The sequence below is a fragment of the Chrysochloris asiatica genome, unplaced genomic scaffold (assembly GCF_000296735.1).
Source record: "Chrysochloris asiatica unplaced genomic scaffold, ChrAsi1.0 scaffold00001, whole genome shotgun sequence".
Classification (NCBI taxonomy): domain Eukaryota; kingdom Metazoa; phylum Chordata; class Mammalia; order Afrosoricida; family Chrysochloridae; genus Chrysochloris; species Chrysochloris asiatica.
Window position 1 is genome coordinate 23,132,030 of NW_006408519.1, and position 14,187 is coordinate 23,146,216.

The window sequence follows — 14,187 nt, forward strand, 5'->3', positions numbered from 1 at the left end:
ACCCTGTCCAGGGTCTCTATGAGTCGGTAACCGACTCCGCGGCACATAACAACAATAACATACAAGGTATGGCTTTATAGGATAAACTCTGGACTGCTAACTGCAAATCCAGGATCACGAGTTGGAATTGACTGCTTGGCACTAACAACAGCAACATACAAGGCACTTGTACATTCAGAAATAGAATGGTATAAACATACAGGAATGCCTATGAGTTACAGTAGACTGAGGCCCAACCAAATGTCAACAATAGGGGTTCGCTCTTGTAATGGAGATTGGATGAAGGAATTTATTTTTTACTCCTCTCTCCAGTCTTTCCTAAATTTTCCACAAAGGCTCTGTAAAACGTGTATAATTTTCAGCACCCATTTTTCTCTCAAAGGAGTCTGAAGAGCATTGTTGTTGTTGTTGTTGTTAGCTGCCATCAAGTCAGTACCAACTCATAGCGACCTTATGCACAGTAGAATGAAACACTGCCCTGGGCCAACCTTACTACTGTTGCCATGCTTGAGTCCATCGATGCTGCCACTTGGCCAATCCATCTCGTTGGGGGTCTTCCTGTTTTTCTCTGACCCTCCACCTTACCAAACATGATAATCCTTCTCCAGTGACTGCTCCCTCCTGACAATGTGTCCAAAGTATGAGAGACGAAGTTTGGCCATCTTGGCCTCTAAGGAGCACTCTGGTTGCACTTCTTCCAACACAGATCTATTGGTTCTTTTGGCAGCCCATGGCACTTTTAGTATTCTCCTCCAACACCATAACTCAAAAGCATCAATTCTTCTAGTCTTCCTTATTCACTGTCCAGCTTTCATATGCATATGAGGTTACTGAAAATACCATGGCTTGAGTCAGGCGCACCTTAGTCCTTAAGGTGACATCTTTGCTCTTCAACACTTTAAAAAGATCTTGTGCAGCGGATTTACTTAATGCAATACGTAGTTTGATTTCTTGACTACTGCTTCCATGAGTGTTGATAGTTGATCCAAGAAGAATGAAGTCCTTGACAACTTCAATCTTTTCTCCGTTGATAAGAATGTTGTTTACTGGTCCAGTGGTGAAGATTTTTTGAAGACCATGGACCTGGCCAATTCCATCTGAAAGTGAATCTTCCAGGGTCACACTGGCTGCCTGAGTCAGTGGACCTCAATGGTCACTCCATGCCCAGTCTTAAAGGTTCAGGTAACAATTAGACAACCAGGATGTCCTACTGACTGCTATCAGGGAGTACAAAGGTCACAAGGACTGCTAGCTAGCCAGCTGCCTCATTTTTTCTTAACACTCTAACCAGGAGGGAACTGAAAGCAGACATCTGTACAAAGAATTCGAAATTGAAAGGAAAAGAGTTCGAGGAATCAAAGGCTTACATTGTCAGAATTAGGAGAAGGGAAATACCTGGGCAATGCACAAGGCTGCTACCTCAAAGACTGGAGGTTAGTCTACCAGGGGCTCAGTTCCACTCCGACACACATGGGGTTGCCATGTATTGGGGTCCAGTCAATAGCCAACTGGTTTGGTTTCATCACATTTCCGAGCCAATTCCCCACCCAACTCCAATACCCACCTTGAGGGAAAAATGCTGGATTTTTTTGTTTTTTTTTTTAAAGGAAAGCAATGGAAAAAAAAAAAAAAAAAAAAGATCTGCTACCCACAGACCTGGCTCATTACAAACTGACCTGTAAACAGGTAGAAATTTTATTTACGTTTCTAAGGTTGTTGGTTGTTGAGTCGGTTCCAACCCAAAGCAACCCACTTTGCAGTCCAGAGTATTAAACCACAGTGCCACACTAGGACTCCCTTTTAAGGTAGTAATAACATCACAGGCTAATGAGCTGGACTGCAATGCAAGGTGGTTTTAAACTGCAAGATCGGTGGTTCAAACTCACCAGCCACTCCTTAGAAACCCCATTCAGGGCCATTATGGGTCAGAACTGACTCAATGGCATTTAACAACAACAATATTTTGTAGAGGAAAGAGAATAAACTTCGGGATCTAAGACATTCAGTACAAACACTACCATTTATTCCCCACCGGTAGGTACCTTGGAGCTTGTTACCTTCTCATCTCACACGGTTTAACCCACCTCATACAGGTGTGGGAAGGCTTAAATGAGCTAATACAGATAAACTCAAATAACTGCTGCTGTTTTGAAGTGCCCTGGGTCCTGATTCATAGTGAGCCTGTGTCAGGTTTCCAAGGAGCACTGGTGAGTTTGAATTGCAAACCAGCATTTAACAATAAGCTCATGGAAACATGGTCCACGTTTTGATACAGAAAATGGTCATGAGACAGGAGAATCTGATGATCACTGAGTTTCATCTGGATCGTTCTGAACATGATGAGCTGAAAAGTGAAGGTAACTGAAGCAGCAGGAGGTCTCAGCACGAAGAAGTAACTGAGTTCCAGCTGCAGCTCAGTACAAGCTGTATAGCCTTAGACAAACCACCCTACCACAACTGGCCTCACTTTCCTGACAAGACACCACGCCAGACAGCTGTGAGCACAGCAGACACTCTACCTCTTGGGGACATCCGCATCCTAGAGGTTCTAATGGGCAGATATTTCCAGCACTGTATTCTGGGGAGGGAGCGTCTCAGCCCTTCTGACCAAGAAACCAGTCACCACATGAGGATGCGGCATCTGCCCTCTTGAGAATTTTGTACCGTCCAAAGCTGTCACAGTCAACGAACAAGACACAAGTGTCAACAGCAAGTTTCCCACACTAGAACAGATTTCCCTGGGGCTCCAGGTGAGGCCTCGTATTCCACTCTACACTACAAAGTCCTTTCCTGCACTCAGTTCAAGTGCAAATGTCCCGGAGGTAGCAGACACTGTCCCAACCTCCGTTCAACCTCTGTTCAGGGATTCCGTGTACATCTGCTTTCAAGTGCTCTATGAGAGCAAGTTCCCATACAGGTGAGAAAGAGACCTAGGGCCTCAGCGCCAGAAGACACACTTGCCAACTCTGTAATTCTGCACAAAGCTGGCCCTATATTTATTTTTAAACGATGCTTATATGGTTTATTTTAAAAAATTATTTGTGTTTCGATACAATGATTAAGGGTGTAAATTGCTAATATTTTACATTTAAAATCCAAGAATTATATTCCCACCTTTCATTTACTGTTGTTGTTAAGTGCCATCAAGTCAGTTTTGTTTCATAGGAAAACCTTATACATGGGTTCCAAAGAGCGGATGGTGAGTATGAAACCAACAACCTTTAGGTTCAAACGACCTTCCGTCTAGTGCTTATTCTACAACATAAATTTCATCCAGTGATTGATTTTTTCGCTGATTCATGAACTTGCTCGTTGTTGTTGTTAAGTGCCATCGAATCGGTTCTGACCCATAGTGACCCTGTATAGGGTTTCTAAGGAGCAGCTGGTTTACTTGAACCACCAACCTTACGGTTCAAACTGACTTTGCAATCCAGTTCATTAACCCGCAGCACCACGCCAGGACTCCATGAACTTGCTTAAGAGGTCTGATAACAGAGCTTAGAACTGTTATTCTTGTTTGGGAACAAGGAGTCTTTTCCAACTAACATTGGCCCCATCTACAGAGTCTCTGGGTGAGTTTCAAATTGCCAATTAAGCACTTAACCAATGAGCTACCAGGGCTCTTTAAACATTGGGCTGCTAGAGACAAGGTCACCAAGTTCAAATTGACCATCTGCTCTGAGGGAGAAAGATGAAGCTTTCTGCTCCCATAAAAATTTACAGCGTTGGTAAAACCCTCAACAGGGTTACTATGAGTCCGAGCTGACAGAAACACTTGTCTCATACACACTTTCTTTTCACTGTAAATGAATCTGAAATTGACTTATTTATTCTTCAGTCAATCCAAAACCTATTTGTTAAAGTTCTGTGGTGCTGTAGGATTAACACCGGCCTGAAAACCACAAGGTTGGCGGTTCAAACACAACACCCGCTCCTTGGAAACAGGATCCCTATGAATCGGAACTGAGTCGACAACACTTAACAACAACAACTTAACAACTCAAGCTAACCAAGTTCTGGGACCTGCCTGCCTTCCTTCACTTTTCAGCAATGAAAGAAAGACAAAGTCCAATAGGGCAAGAGTTCCTACATCCATGGATCCCTATGCAGGGGCTGTGTGTAAATCATTAAAGCTATCTGACCAATTGTGCATGTGTGTGTGTTTTCTATGCAAAGTTTGCCTAAGGCCTTCATCAGGTTCCTAAAAGATTCCAGGAGAACTCCCCAAGAAAGCACCATCAATAAGGTTCTCCTAGTGGACAGGGAGCCCATTGGCTCCATACAATAAGCACTGTACTGCCAACCACAAGGTCCGCAGTTGGAACCCGCCAGCAGCTCCTTGGGAGAAAAATGAGGCTTTCTGTTCCCACAAAGATTTTAAAGAGACCTGGGGTGGCACTGTAGGCTAAGCAATGGACCACACAGTCATTTGAGTCACAAGGTTCATTCAAAATATATGGTACTAGACATCTACACAGCACTTTCATGAGAAGGTGGATCCCTGTTGGAACTGTGGGTTAGGCTTTGGGCTGCTAATCCCAAAGTTGGTGGTTTAAATACACCGAAAGTTCCACAGAAGAAATATAAAGCTCCCAGAAAGATTCAATAAAAAGGCAGGAGAGTAGAAAACCACCCAGAAGGTCCTCAGAACAAAGGCCTGGCAATTTCTGAAAAACACAGCTCTTCTGTGACTGTGACACACACAGGCTTGTCATCAGTCAGAATTGACTTGATGACAACTGGAAAAGACACTGAGGGAGAGCCTTCAAGTGTATCGTGTGGAAAACTGTAACTCAGTGGGGGCAAATTCAGGAAGGCTGCATTCTAACACTCTGCCACTAACAGGCTTTCTGACCTGACGCAAATCCCTGATACAATCTGTCCCTCAGTCTCCACATCTGTCAACTGGGATGTTGGAAGCTGAATCATGACTTACCTTCAGGGCCCTTAAAAATACCAGGATTGTGAGGTACAGCTTCAGCAAATATGAGGGCTCTCAGATAGGAGAAGGGAGAAGTCATAAAGACCTACCCAAAATCCGGCCTATTCTCAAAAGAGCTGCTCAAAATCTTCACTATGTGTTCCTTACAGGGGTCAACAGCATAAGCCACCTTCGATTTCCTTCTCTTTTGTCTTTCAGATAGCCAAAAGCAAAGTTTCACAAGAATGCCCTCTGAGGGATTTGAACTGTAAGGTTCATAACTACAGTCATTCTGTAAGATGCATGAGAAGATCAAAGGATGAAAACTAGAAAGAATGTCTTTAAACCCTCCTTAAAATCATCTAATCATGGCAGTGACTTATTTTAACCAATGTCATCTACATGTTAAAATATGTAACTGAAGAAAATTAATTTATGTGTGTCATATAAATGGCTCTTTTAATAGAATTCTGGAAGTCTGGATACAAAAATGTAGCTGTATTGTACAGGGAAGAGTATTTTCCTTCATACCACAGTGCTCTTTCCTACTCTTAGCAGTCAATGACTTATCTTCACAAAAGGGTAGGTGAGTTGGAAATCCTGAAACACAGAGCACTAAATCATTGTTGCTGTTGTTAAGTGTCATCGAGTCACTTCTGACTCATAGTGAACCTGTATAGGGTTTCGGAGGAGCAGATGGTGAACTTGAACTGCTGACCTTGCGATTCAAAGGGATTTTGCAGTCCAGTACATTAACCACAGTGCCACACCAGAATTCAATAGTTCATGAGAAGCTACTATTTTCTTAGCTGATGTGTTTGTATATATTCTATCGTATCTAATAGTACCGTATCTTATTGTAAGACCCAGTAAGGCCCTAGATGGCATCCTGGTGTGGCGCTGCAGAATAATGCACTGGACCGCAAGGTCGGCTTGAACTGCAAGGTCAGCAGTTCAAACCTACTAGCTGCCTCTCAGAAACCCTATATAGGGTTGCTGTGAGTCAGAACCGACTTGACAGCACTTATAAACAACAAAGCCCTGGGCAGTGCAATTAGTTAACACACTCAAATGTTAATCCAAGGGTTGGAGATTCATATCTATCTAGAAGGAAAGTCTACAAAGCTACTTTGCAAAAACTCAGCCACTGAGAATTCTATGGAGTCCAGTTCTACTCTGATACATACACATGAGGTCGCCATGATTCAGAATTAATTTAACAGCAATTGGTTAAATAATTTGAAAGCAAATTTGCATGTGGTTGGTTGCAGAAACAAATTAAATCAAAGCGTTTTCATAGGCACTTATTAATAAAAAGAAGTAGATGAAAATTTATATTTTTTACAAGCCATAATCAAATGAATTCTTAGAGCATCTCTAAGCTGGCTAAAACCTGTTTCACATAAAGGTAATTTTCAACATGACGAATCAAAAGTCACACAATAAATCAGTATGTTGTTTTTGTTGTTCAGTCGACTCTGACCCATAGCGACCCTGTATAGGGTTTCTGAAAAGCAACTGGTAAGCTTGAACCACCGACCTTGCAGTTCAAAGGGCTTTACAGTGTGGCACATTAACCCACAGTGCCATACCAGGACTGGGAAGCCACATTTACACACACTACTTCTCTGGACCTAACATCACTATCACCTCAGTAAGGCACCAGGGAGAGGGATACTTGATTTGAGAAGTTCTGCATCTCACACATCTAAGACTACCTTAGAGAAAGCACCAGTACTCAGAGCTTACTGCAGAGCAGAATGCACACTGCTTTTCACACTTCCAAGACTTCTGCAGTCTTCTTCACATATTACAGTGGTCTTTCCTCATCTTCGTGTGTGCCAAAGTCAACAGAAAGAGACAGTAATATTTGCAGGCATCGGTCCTCAAAAACACTGTAATAACTCAATAAACGCTAAAAGCCTGTGTGAACCAGGCGGATGAATACTAGAGGCATTCTGCAACCCTGTCCCATCAAATTCAGCAAGATTAGGTGGAAGGTATGCATAAGGCAGAAGAAAATTCAGAAGTGAGGCTGCTAAACAAACTCCCTGCTGAGGAGAAAGCACAAACCTGCTTTCCTCCTAAATGCCACTTTAGAGAGGAGACGGAATCCTGAGGTCCTGACCCCTTGTGGTCTTTAAACATAAACCAAAACAAGGATGTAGGTGTCAGATTTCTTGGCCTGATTACAAAGAGGACAAAAATTAGTTCATTCTAATTAGTAAAATTAAACTTTCAAGGGAACCCACCCCTCTTCTCATCATTGCCAATCTCTACAAAAAGCTTCAATTCAACAGAAGATGAAAAGATTTAATATTTATCTTGGGCAGAAAAGGCTAAAGAAGACATGGTTGTTTTATTGGATGTTTCCCAAAGAAATGTATAATTTGCATTTACCAAGGTGAAACCTCAGCCCCAACCCCTTCAGATAGATGAAGAACCCCAAGATTCTTCTACAAAATTGGCTGAGACTGCTTCGAAAGGCGCTTGAAACGTTAGACTTCATCTCGGGTTGCTCCACAGTAAGCCAGACAAAGAAATTCCTGAAAGACTAGGAGCATTTTTTTTTTTTTTTTTTTTTCTGACAAGCGCCCACAGGAATAGGTTAATGTAAATGCCTTATAAACAAAGCAGTTCATTAATAACCAGGGTTTAAGTTTCTTTCGTGAGGAAAAATTTAGTCCTGGCAAATGCACCCAACATTCGTATATAACTTGCCACTGAATAAAAGTAAAATGTTTCATAATTGACCCTCGCCTTTGGCTCTCTTTATGCTTGAAAACAACAAGGTGTTGAAGGTAGAGGAAAGGAGTCAGGTGTTGTTATGTTCTCTTTTTCTGCCTATAATCTAAGGTAGGAAGACTTTAATTCCCCTTCCAGGCACTCCTATAGAGGCCTGAGTGTCTGAGGAAATCCACAGACAACAATCAAACCTTTCATTTCTGGACCAAGTTCCCACCATGCCCCTCAAGTTTGTGGAATGTTTCTCCCATGTTACATTTCATGAATCAATTGCAAAATCTGCCAGGCTCGCCAGTTCCTCTTGCACTCAGCTGAGAGGTTTCCCCTCCTTCCCCCAGCAGCACAAGGCTGCTCTGGTTTTTAACTGGCACGACGTGGAAATGCACTGTAGGAACTCCCTCACTCACAGCCAGCTGAGAGAGGCTGGGACACCAACTCCACCTACCAGGATCTGACCCACCAAACTGGAGCTCCTGTGGAGGTAGATTTGGGGGGAATCAGATTTGACTTCAAATACAGGGTGCCAGAAACAATCTCTGGTGAGTGAGAATGGCTACAAAGTAACCAACTCAGTTACTTAGCAACTGGACAAAACTTGTCTCACTGTGGAAGGTGAAGAGGCATCTCACACCCATTCAAAGACTAACAGTCTACTATTTACATGCAAATGAAGACAAAGGAGCAGGGGGAAATCTAAATTAGCAACCGGGGTTTACAGCACTAGGGCTGTTGTTAGGTGCCTAGCCCACCTCAAAACAAGTCATTCTAGGAAGGAGACAGGATAAATGCACGTATGAATGAAAGAACCAATGCATAAACAAAGTCCAAAGGGCACAGAGAACTTTCAGTTCCTCTTCCTTAAAGTCCGTGACATGAAGGTGGGGGAGAGCAGGCACACAAAGTTTAATAACTAAAATGAAAACACTTCCACTGCTGACCTGAATTTAAAGTCTCACAGAAAGAGGAGCATTTGAAAAGGGGAAATTTTCAGCCTCACAGCACTAAGGAAACAGTTTTTCCTGCTCCTGAGAGAGCAAACAAAGCATCAGTCCTGGGAGAAAGTCTCCCGACCTTGGATGGATTCCCAGCCTCTTGGGGTCTCTAGATAGCCTCAGAAACACCCTCCCCCACACCTACTGGTAAAGCAGTTTCCAAACTTGGATCAAACCCACACCCTTCACACCATTCCATGGCCCCCAAGGCTCTGAGCAAGAGGGAAATACTGTCGCCTACTTGGCAAAGTGCTCCAGGTTTTTCACTTTGCCAGAGGATCTCATACTCTGTCCCCTGCTACTAGCCACACCTGAACCAGGATCTTCAGTCCCTGGTTCAGAACGTGAAAGAAGACTGTCCCTTGTAGGCTCCCACTCAACCAGCATCACCCAGCCTCACATCTGCACCCAGGCAGACAGGGTGAGGGGTGGTCGAGCAAAGGTACCAGAACCGAGCCACTTACTTCTCATATTCGGTGTTGTCTCGGTCACAGCGAGAATCCTTGTGTTTCTGCCAGTCTTTGCCATGCTTGCAGGTGGTGAGAAGCAGGACATCCTCCCCATTATGAACATGATATAAGGCATTCCTGGTGTCTGACCCAATCCCTGTCAGGTACCTCTTCCCCTTGAATACCAGCATGTACTTCCTGAGAGGGGGGATGGTGTTAAACTTCAAAAACCCCCTCTCCCCTCCTGTCCTGGGATGATCTTTAGAAAAGAGGGGAATAGAAACATCAAAGTTGGGTCGGAAGTTTTCAGTACTGATGCTGGCCTTGGCTAGCATCGCCTGGCCGATGTCAAACCCCACGTCCTCGGTGTAGTCAGGCCAAGTGCCGGAATATAAATTAAAAATTAAATGATTCCTACCATTGTTCCACAAGTGGAGACTCTGCACTTTGGATCTCAAATTGTGCACATACTGCGGTGACAACTGGTCTCTGTCTAAAGTATCCAGACTCAGGACATAGAGGCACGCCTGGCTGGGATCCGAGGTGTAGAACCGGGAGCCCTCGATGGCCGCTAGAATGTTTTGGTAACTTTCTGCGATTTTCTCCCCTTTCTGCTGCGGGTACACGTAGACTTTAAAGCCGTTTTTCTTGCAAAGGGTGAAATCGAAGCAGGACTCCATGCGGCACTTCTTGCCTTTGTAGATGCTCGAGTTGGCGTCTAGCTTCTGCCGGTGGGAAATGTGCACGTTGGAATCATCGTTTTCCAACTGATCCCAAGGAACGAAGGGGCGCAGAGCGTCCGGGAAGCGGGGCCAGAAATGATCCGAACTCGGGTGGTGTAAGCCATTCCGACCGCTGTACGCCCCTCTCCGGCCGTGGCTCCTCGATGCCCTAAACTGCCAGCCTCCGAAATAAAACAAAAGGGCGAAACAAGAGCCAGCAGAGAGCACGATGAAATAGCGTTTTTTGGCCTGCATGTGTCCTGCCTGGGTCAAGAGGATTGTAAATAAACACAAGAATCACCCAAGTTTCCCAATCAACACTTTCAGCTCCAGTCCGCCATCTTCCCGCCTGTAAAGACTTCAAACTCTCCGCTCCCACCTTCTCTGGATGCCTTTCCCCAAGCCGTGGACTGATCCAGCGCATGTGGGCGATTTCGTTAACTTTCTCCCCTTCGGTCTTTCATCTTGGGGCTGCACAATGGACGGGGGAGAGCGGGGCGGAAGACCTCGCACCCAGGGCGGGCGGGCAGCAGCCGGTGCTTTTCTGGCATGCAACAAGACGGAGGGAAAGAAAGCAAGCGGTGAAAGCAAGCTCCCGATCCCCAATCAATGGCCAGACGAAGTGACCGCCTCGCCTCTCCGATGCCTCCCGGCAGCGTGGATATAGAGACCCCGGAGAGCAACTTCAACTCCTCCACGCTCCCCGTGCAGCGCCCAGCACTCCGGTTCCAACAAGTCAGCGGGTCCCCAGGTCAGCCGCCTAGTGCATCTTGCAGCCGGCGCGCCGTAACCTCACAAATCCCTGCATCGCTCTTTATTCCCTTCTGCAGCGGCTCCAAGTCTCCGCCGGGGTGGACTCCCGGATCGCGGGGCCGGCCCCGGGCGCGCAGCGGCCCGGCCGGCGGCGGCGGTGGTGCGAGGTGGCAGCAGCGGCGGCGGCGGCGCGTCCACCCCGCGAGCAGAGCCGGCCCGGAGCAGCGCTTCGCAGGCCCCCGCGCGAACGCCGCCGACCGCCGCGTTCGGTCGCCGACTGTTACCCGGTTCTGAATGTTACACTTACACATTCCATTCCCGACACGACAGCGCTGACCTCATCCATCCACGCAGCCCGCGCTGCCATTGGCCGGGCGTCACGTCCGGGCGGGGCGGTGCTTCCGCTGCGCCCATTCATAACCCCCGGCCCGGCCGAGGCGCCGGCGCGGCGCGGGGGCGCGGGGCGCGGGCACTGGGGGCATCTCGGCCCGCTTGGGTCCCTCGGATGCGGTGCGAACGGCCCTCCGAGCGCCCCGGCCTGGACCGCGCCGACCCTGGGATGCCGCGCCGGGAGCCAGCGCCACCCAGAGGTCCCCCCTGGGAAGGCGGGACCACGCCGCGCTGCTCCAGCTGCACGAGCACTCCCAGAGCCCGCAGGAACCCAGCTCCTCGGCCGCCTGGCTGCCGGCAGCGCCTCCTCAAGCCGCGGCCAGCGAGGGTGCGGGTTCCCGGGAAGGATGCTTGAAAAGAGAGAAGGGGGCGAGCCCGAAGGGTTGGGGAAAGCGGCCGCCGGCCAGAAGGATGGCTCCTCACCCACCTTGGATCCTCCGAGGCCCTGTTTTTTTGTTGTTGTTTTTTTAACTACTAAGTATTTAAACAGTCTTTCTTATGTCCCTACATAGTCCATCTTTTTTTAATTTTTCTTTCTCCAAGGAGACAAATAAATAAGAGAAATTGGTACAGTTCTTCATTTCTGCCTCTGTGTGCTAAGGGTAGGAGGCGCCCACCCGAAATCTTCATTAGCTTCCAAAGCCTCCTTTCCTGACTCCGGACTCTCCCACCAGAGTCCTATACACAGCTTCCAAAAGACCCAATCGCTGCGGGAGGGGGAGATTTTCTAATGAGTGAGGAAAAACTGGGCAACTTAAACTTGCCCCCCCCCCAGTTCCCACGGTAATATTACTCCTTTTTGTGGTATCAGTTATAAGGAGACATCTCTCGGAATGGGTGACTAGTAGAACTGCCGACTAACCCAGCTGTAGAAGGGAAACGAAGGAGTAAGTTACCTTATTTAGAATTAGTGCAAGATGTTTGGGACCTCCTTCAACTGACCTCCCACTCCCCAGCCCTGCTCCTGGCACTCTCAGCCAATGTTGTCTTTGGACAGCTGAGACCAATGACCTGCAGATGCCTCTAAAGGTCTTCGAGGACTACACAGATGGACGGGGCTCCCAAAGAGTATGTCCAGTCAAAACCAAGATTCTTGGTCTCAGCGTATATTCTCCCGGAAAGCACATCCCACCCTCTTCCCAGCTGAAGTCTCAGGACCTGGCCAAGCTAGACAAACAGTTGCCTAGAGCAGCAAACTGTTTAGTGATTGTTTATTGTGGGCGTGGCTGAGAGCGAGGGACGGACACTTCCCAGCTTCCCTGAGGCTGTAGAAACCCTTAACGGGGTGTGGGCCAAGGGCACAGTTGTAACATGGCAGGGTGGGAAGTTTTCACTTGTGTTGTTTCAGATTGGTTTTAATAAAGAAAGGAAGGGGCGTGGGTGGGACATTACTGTACATTCCTGAAGCCTCGCGCCCTATTTCTGAGTCGCCTGTCATGAGGCAGCTTTTCCAGATTTGACTTGTACCCTTACACAGCTTGGAGAAGCCTGGGACAGGAATGAAGAGTCTGTCATCCTCCAAATACAATGATAATAAACCAGATAAATGCTGTGATTGAAACTTCATGTGACCTACAACTTCTTCCCAGCTGGGTTAATGAGAGCAGTCAGTCACCCAGGGCAAGGACTCTAACGTCTCTTCTCATCAGAAATCTATAGAAGTTGAGACTGTGGGGTCACACACTATATTCTACCAGTTGTCCTGGGGTGCTTTGGGGCATGCTGGTTTCTGTACTTGCTTTTTCAGTCTCCTACTTTGGAACGTTTCTTGTCTTCCTGGACTATTGCTGACTCTCTCATCCCATACCCCAGTGTTGAGATCTACTCTCACATTCCATAGTACTGTACAGTGTGAGGGGGGGAAAATGTTCCTACTGACAGAGAAGATGTGGATTATGATCCCAGATGTACCATTTTCCAATCCCTTCAGCATGTGACTTAATCTTGGTGAATCTCAGTTTCCTCATTTCTAAAGCCAGAATAATAACATCTTTCTTGCCAGCCTATTTCTATTTGGAAACTATAAATTGGTTGATAAATTCCACTTTTCAAAATTCAACTAGAATCCTAAATAGCTCTACAATGTCTTCATGATTGCATCTCCTGTTTGATTTTCTTCCCAGGACTTCTTGCTAACTGAAATCTCTGTTTGCTCCTGTACTGTCTGTATGTATTTCCCTGCTGTAGTTGAAGCTCCCTGAAAGCAGGAGCCCTTGTCTACCTTACTCCCAAATCCCCAACGCCTCAGTGAATTTCTAAAATTCTACTTTGTCACCAATGCTTGAAACAAGCTTGAAAAAACTCCATGGAAGTCTCTCAGAAAAGGGCTTTGGCTAGCATTATCCACCAGGACTAACTTAACAGAGAGCAACCTAACACCTGTAGCATGTATGTTAGCTTATGGAACTCCTCTGGTCAATTCCCTCAGCAGATTTCTGTCTCTCTGAGTAAAAAACAAAACTACAAGGTGCTGTAGGTTCTTCCTGACTTCACCTCGCCAGACCCCTCTTAGCTCATTTCTCATCACTGACTCTCTTCCACCCCAATCTACTTACCCTTCTTCAACCAGCCTGGTTTCCTTGCTGTTTCCCAAAACATGTCTCTACCTCAGAAACATTGCAAGTGCCCCTAGTACCACATGGGACACTCCTTCACTTCCTTGAAGTCTCTTCTCAAATGAGACCTTTCTTAACTGTCCTAAATAAAATATAAACTCTCCTCCTACATTCCTCACCCTGCTTTATTTTTCTCCTGAATACTAATCAATGTCTGACTTAGCTTACTGTTAATTGATTATTTAACCTTTCCATCTAGAATATGAGCTTCATGAGGGTAAGACTTGGTCTTTTTGTTCATTAATATATGCCTGGTGTGGAACTATAGGATAAGCACTTGACTTCAAGGTCAGTTTGAACCTCAAGTTTGGAGGTTCAGATTCACTTCTCGGAAACCCTATACAGGATCACTATGAGTTAGAACTAATTCAATAGCGCTTAGCAACAACAACAAATATATGCCCAGTACCTACAACAGTACCCTACAATACAGATATTTATTGAACTAATTAATTGATTTGATCCCTTTGCAGGGCAAATAAGACTATTCAAGGGTATACCATACACTGTCTCACACATACACAAAGCAAAAGCTAGACAACCGATTTCACCTCCCTTAATTTTCCAGGAGTAATCTTCCCCAAATAAACAACATTCTTA

General features: G+C 46.0%; 1 protein-coding gene across 1 annotated transcript in view; it reads right to left on the minus strand.

The window, feature by feature from the left end:
- The window catches only part of EXT1 (exostosin glycosyltransferase 1), a 371,910-nt gene extending 361,306 nt beyond the window's left edge, over positions 1–10,604 (minus strand). Inside the window, exon 1 of the mRNA XM_006830667.1 lies at positions 9,123–10,604. Coding sequence (XP_006830730.1) covers positions 9,123–10,084 — 962 coding nt within the window. The 5' untranslated portion in view covers positions 10,085–10,604. The remainder of the gene's footprint in view (positions 1–9,122) is intronic.
- Positions 10,605–14,187: the final 3,583 nt, after the last annotated feature.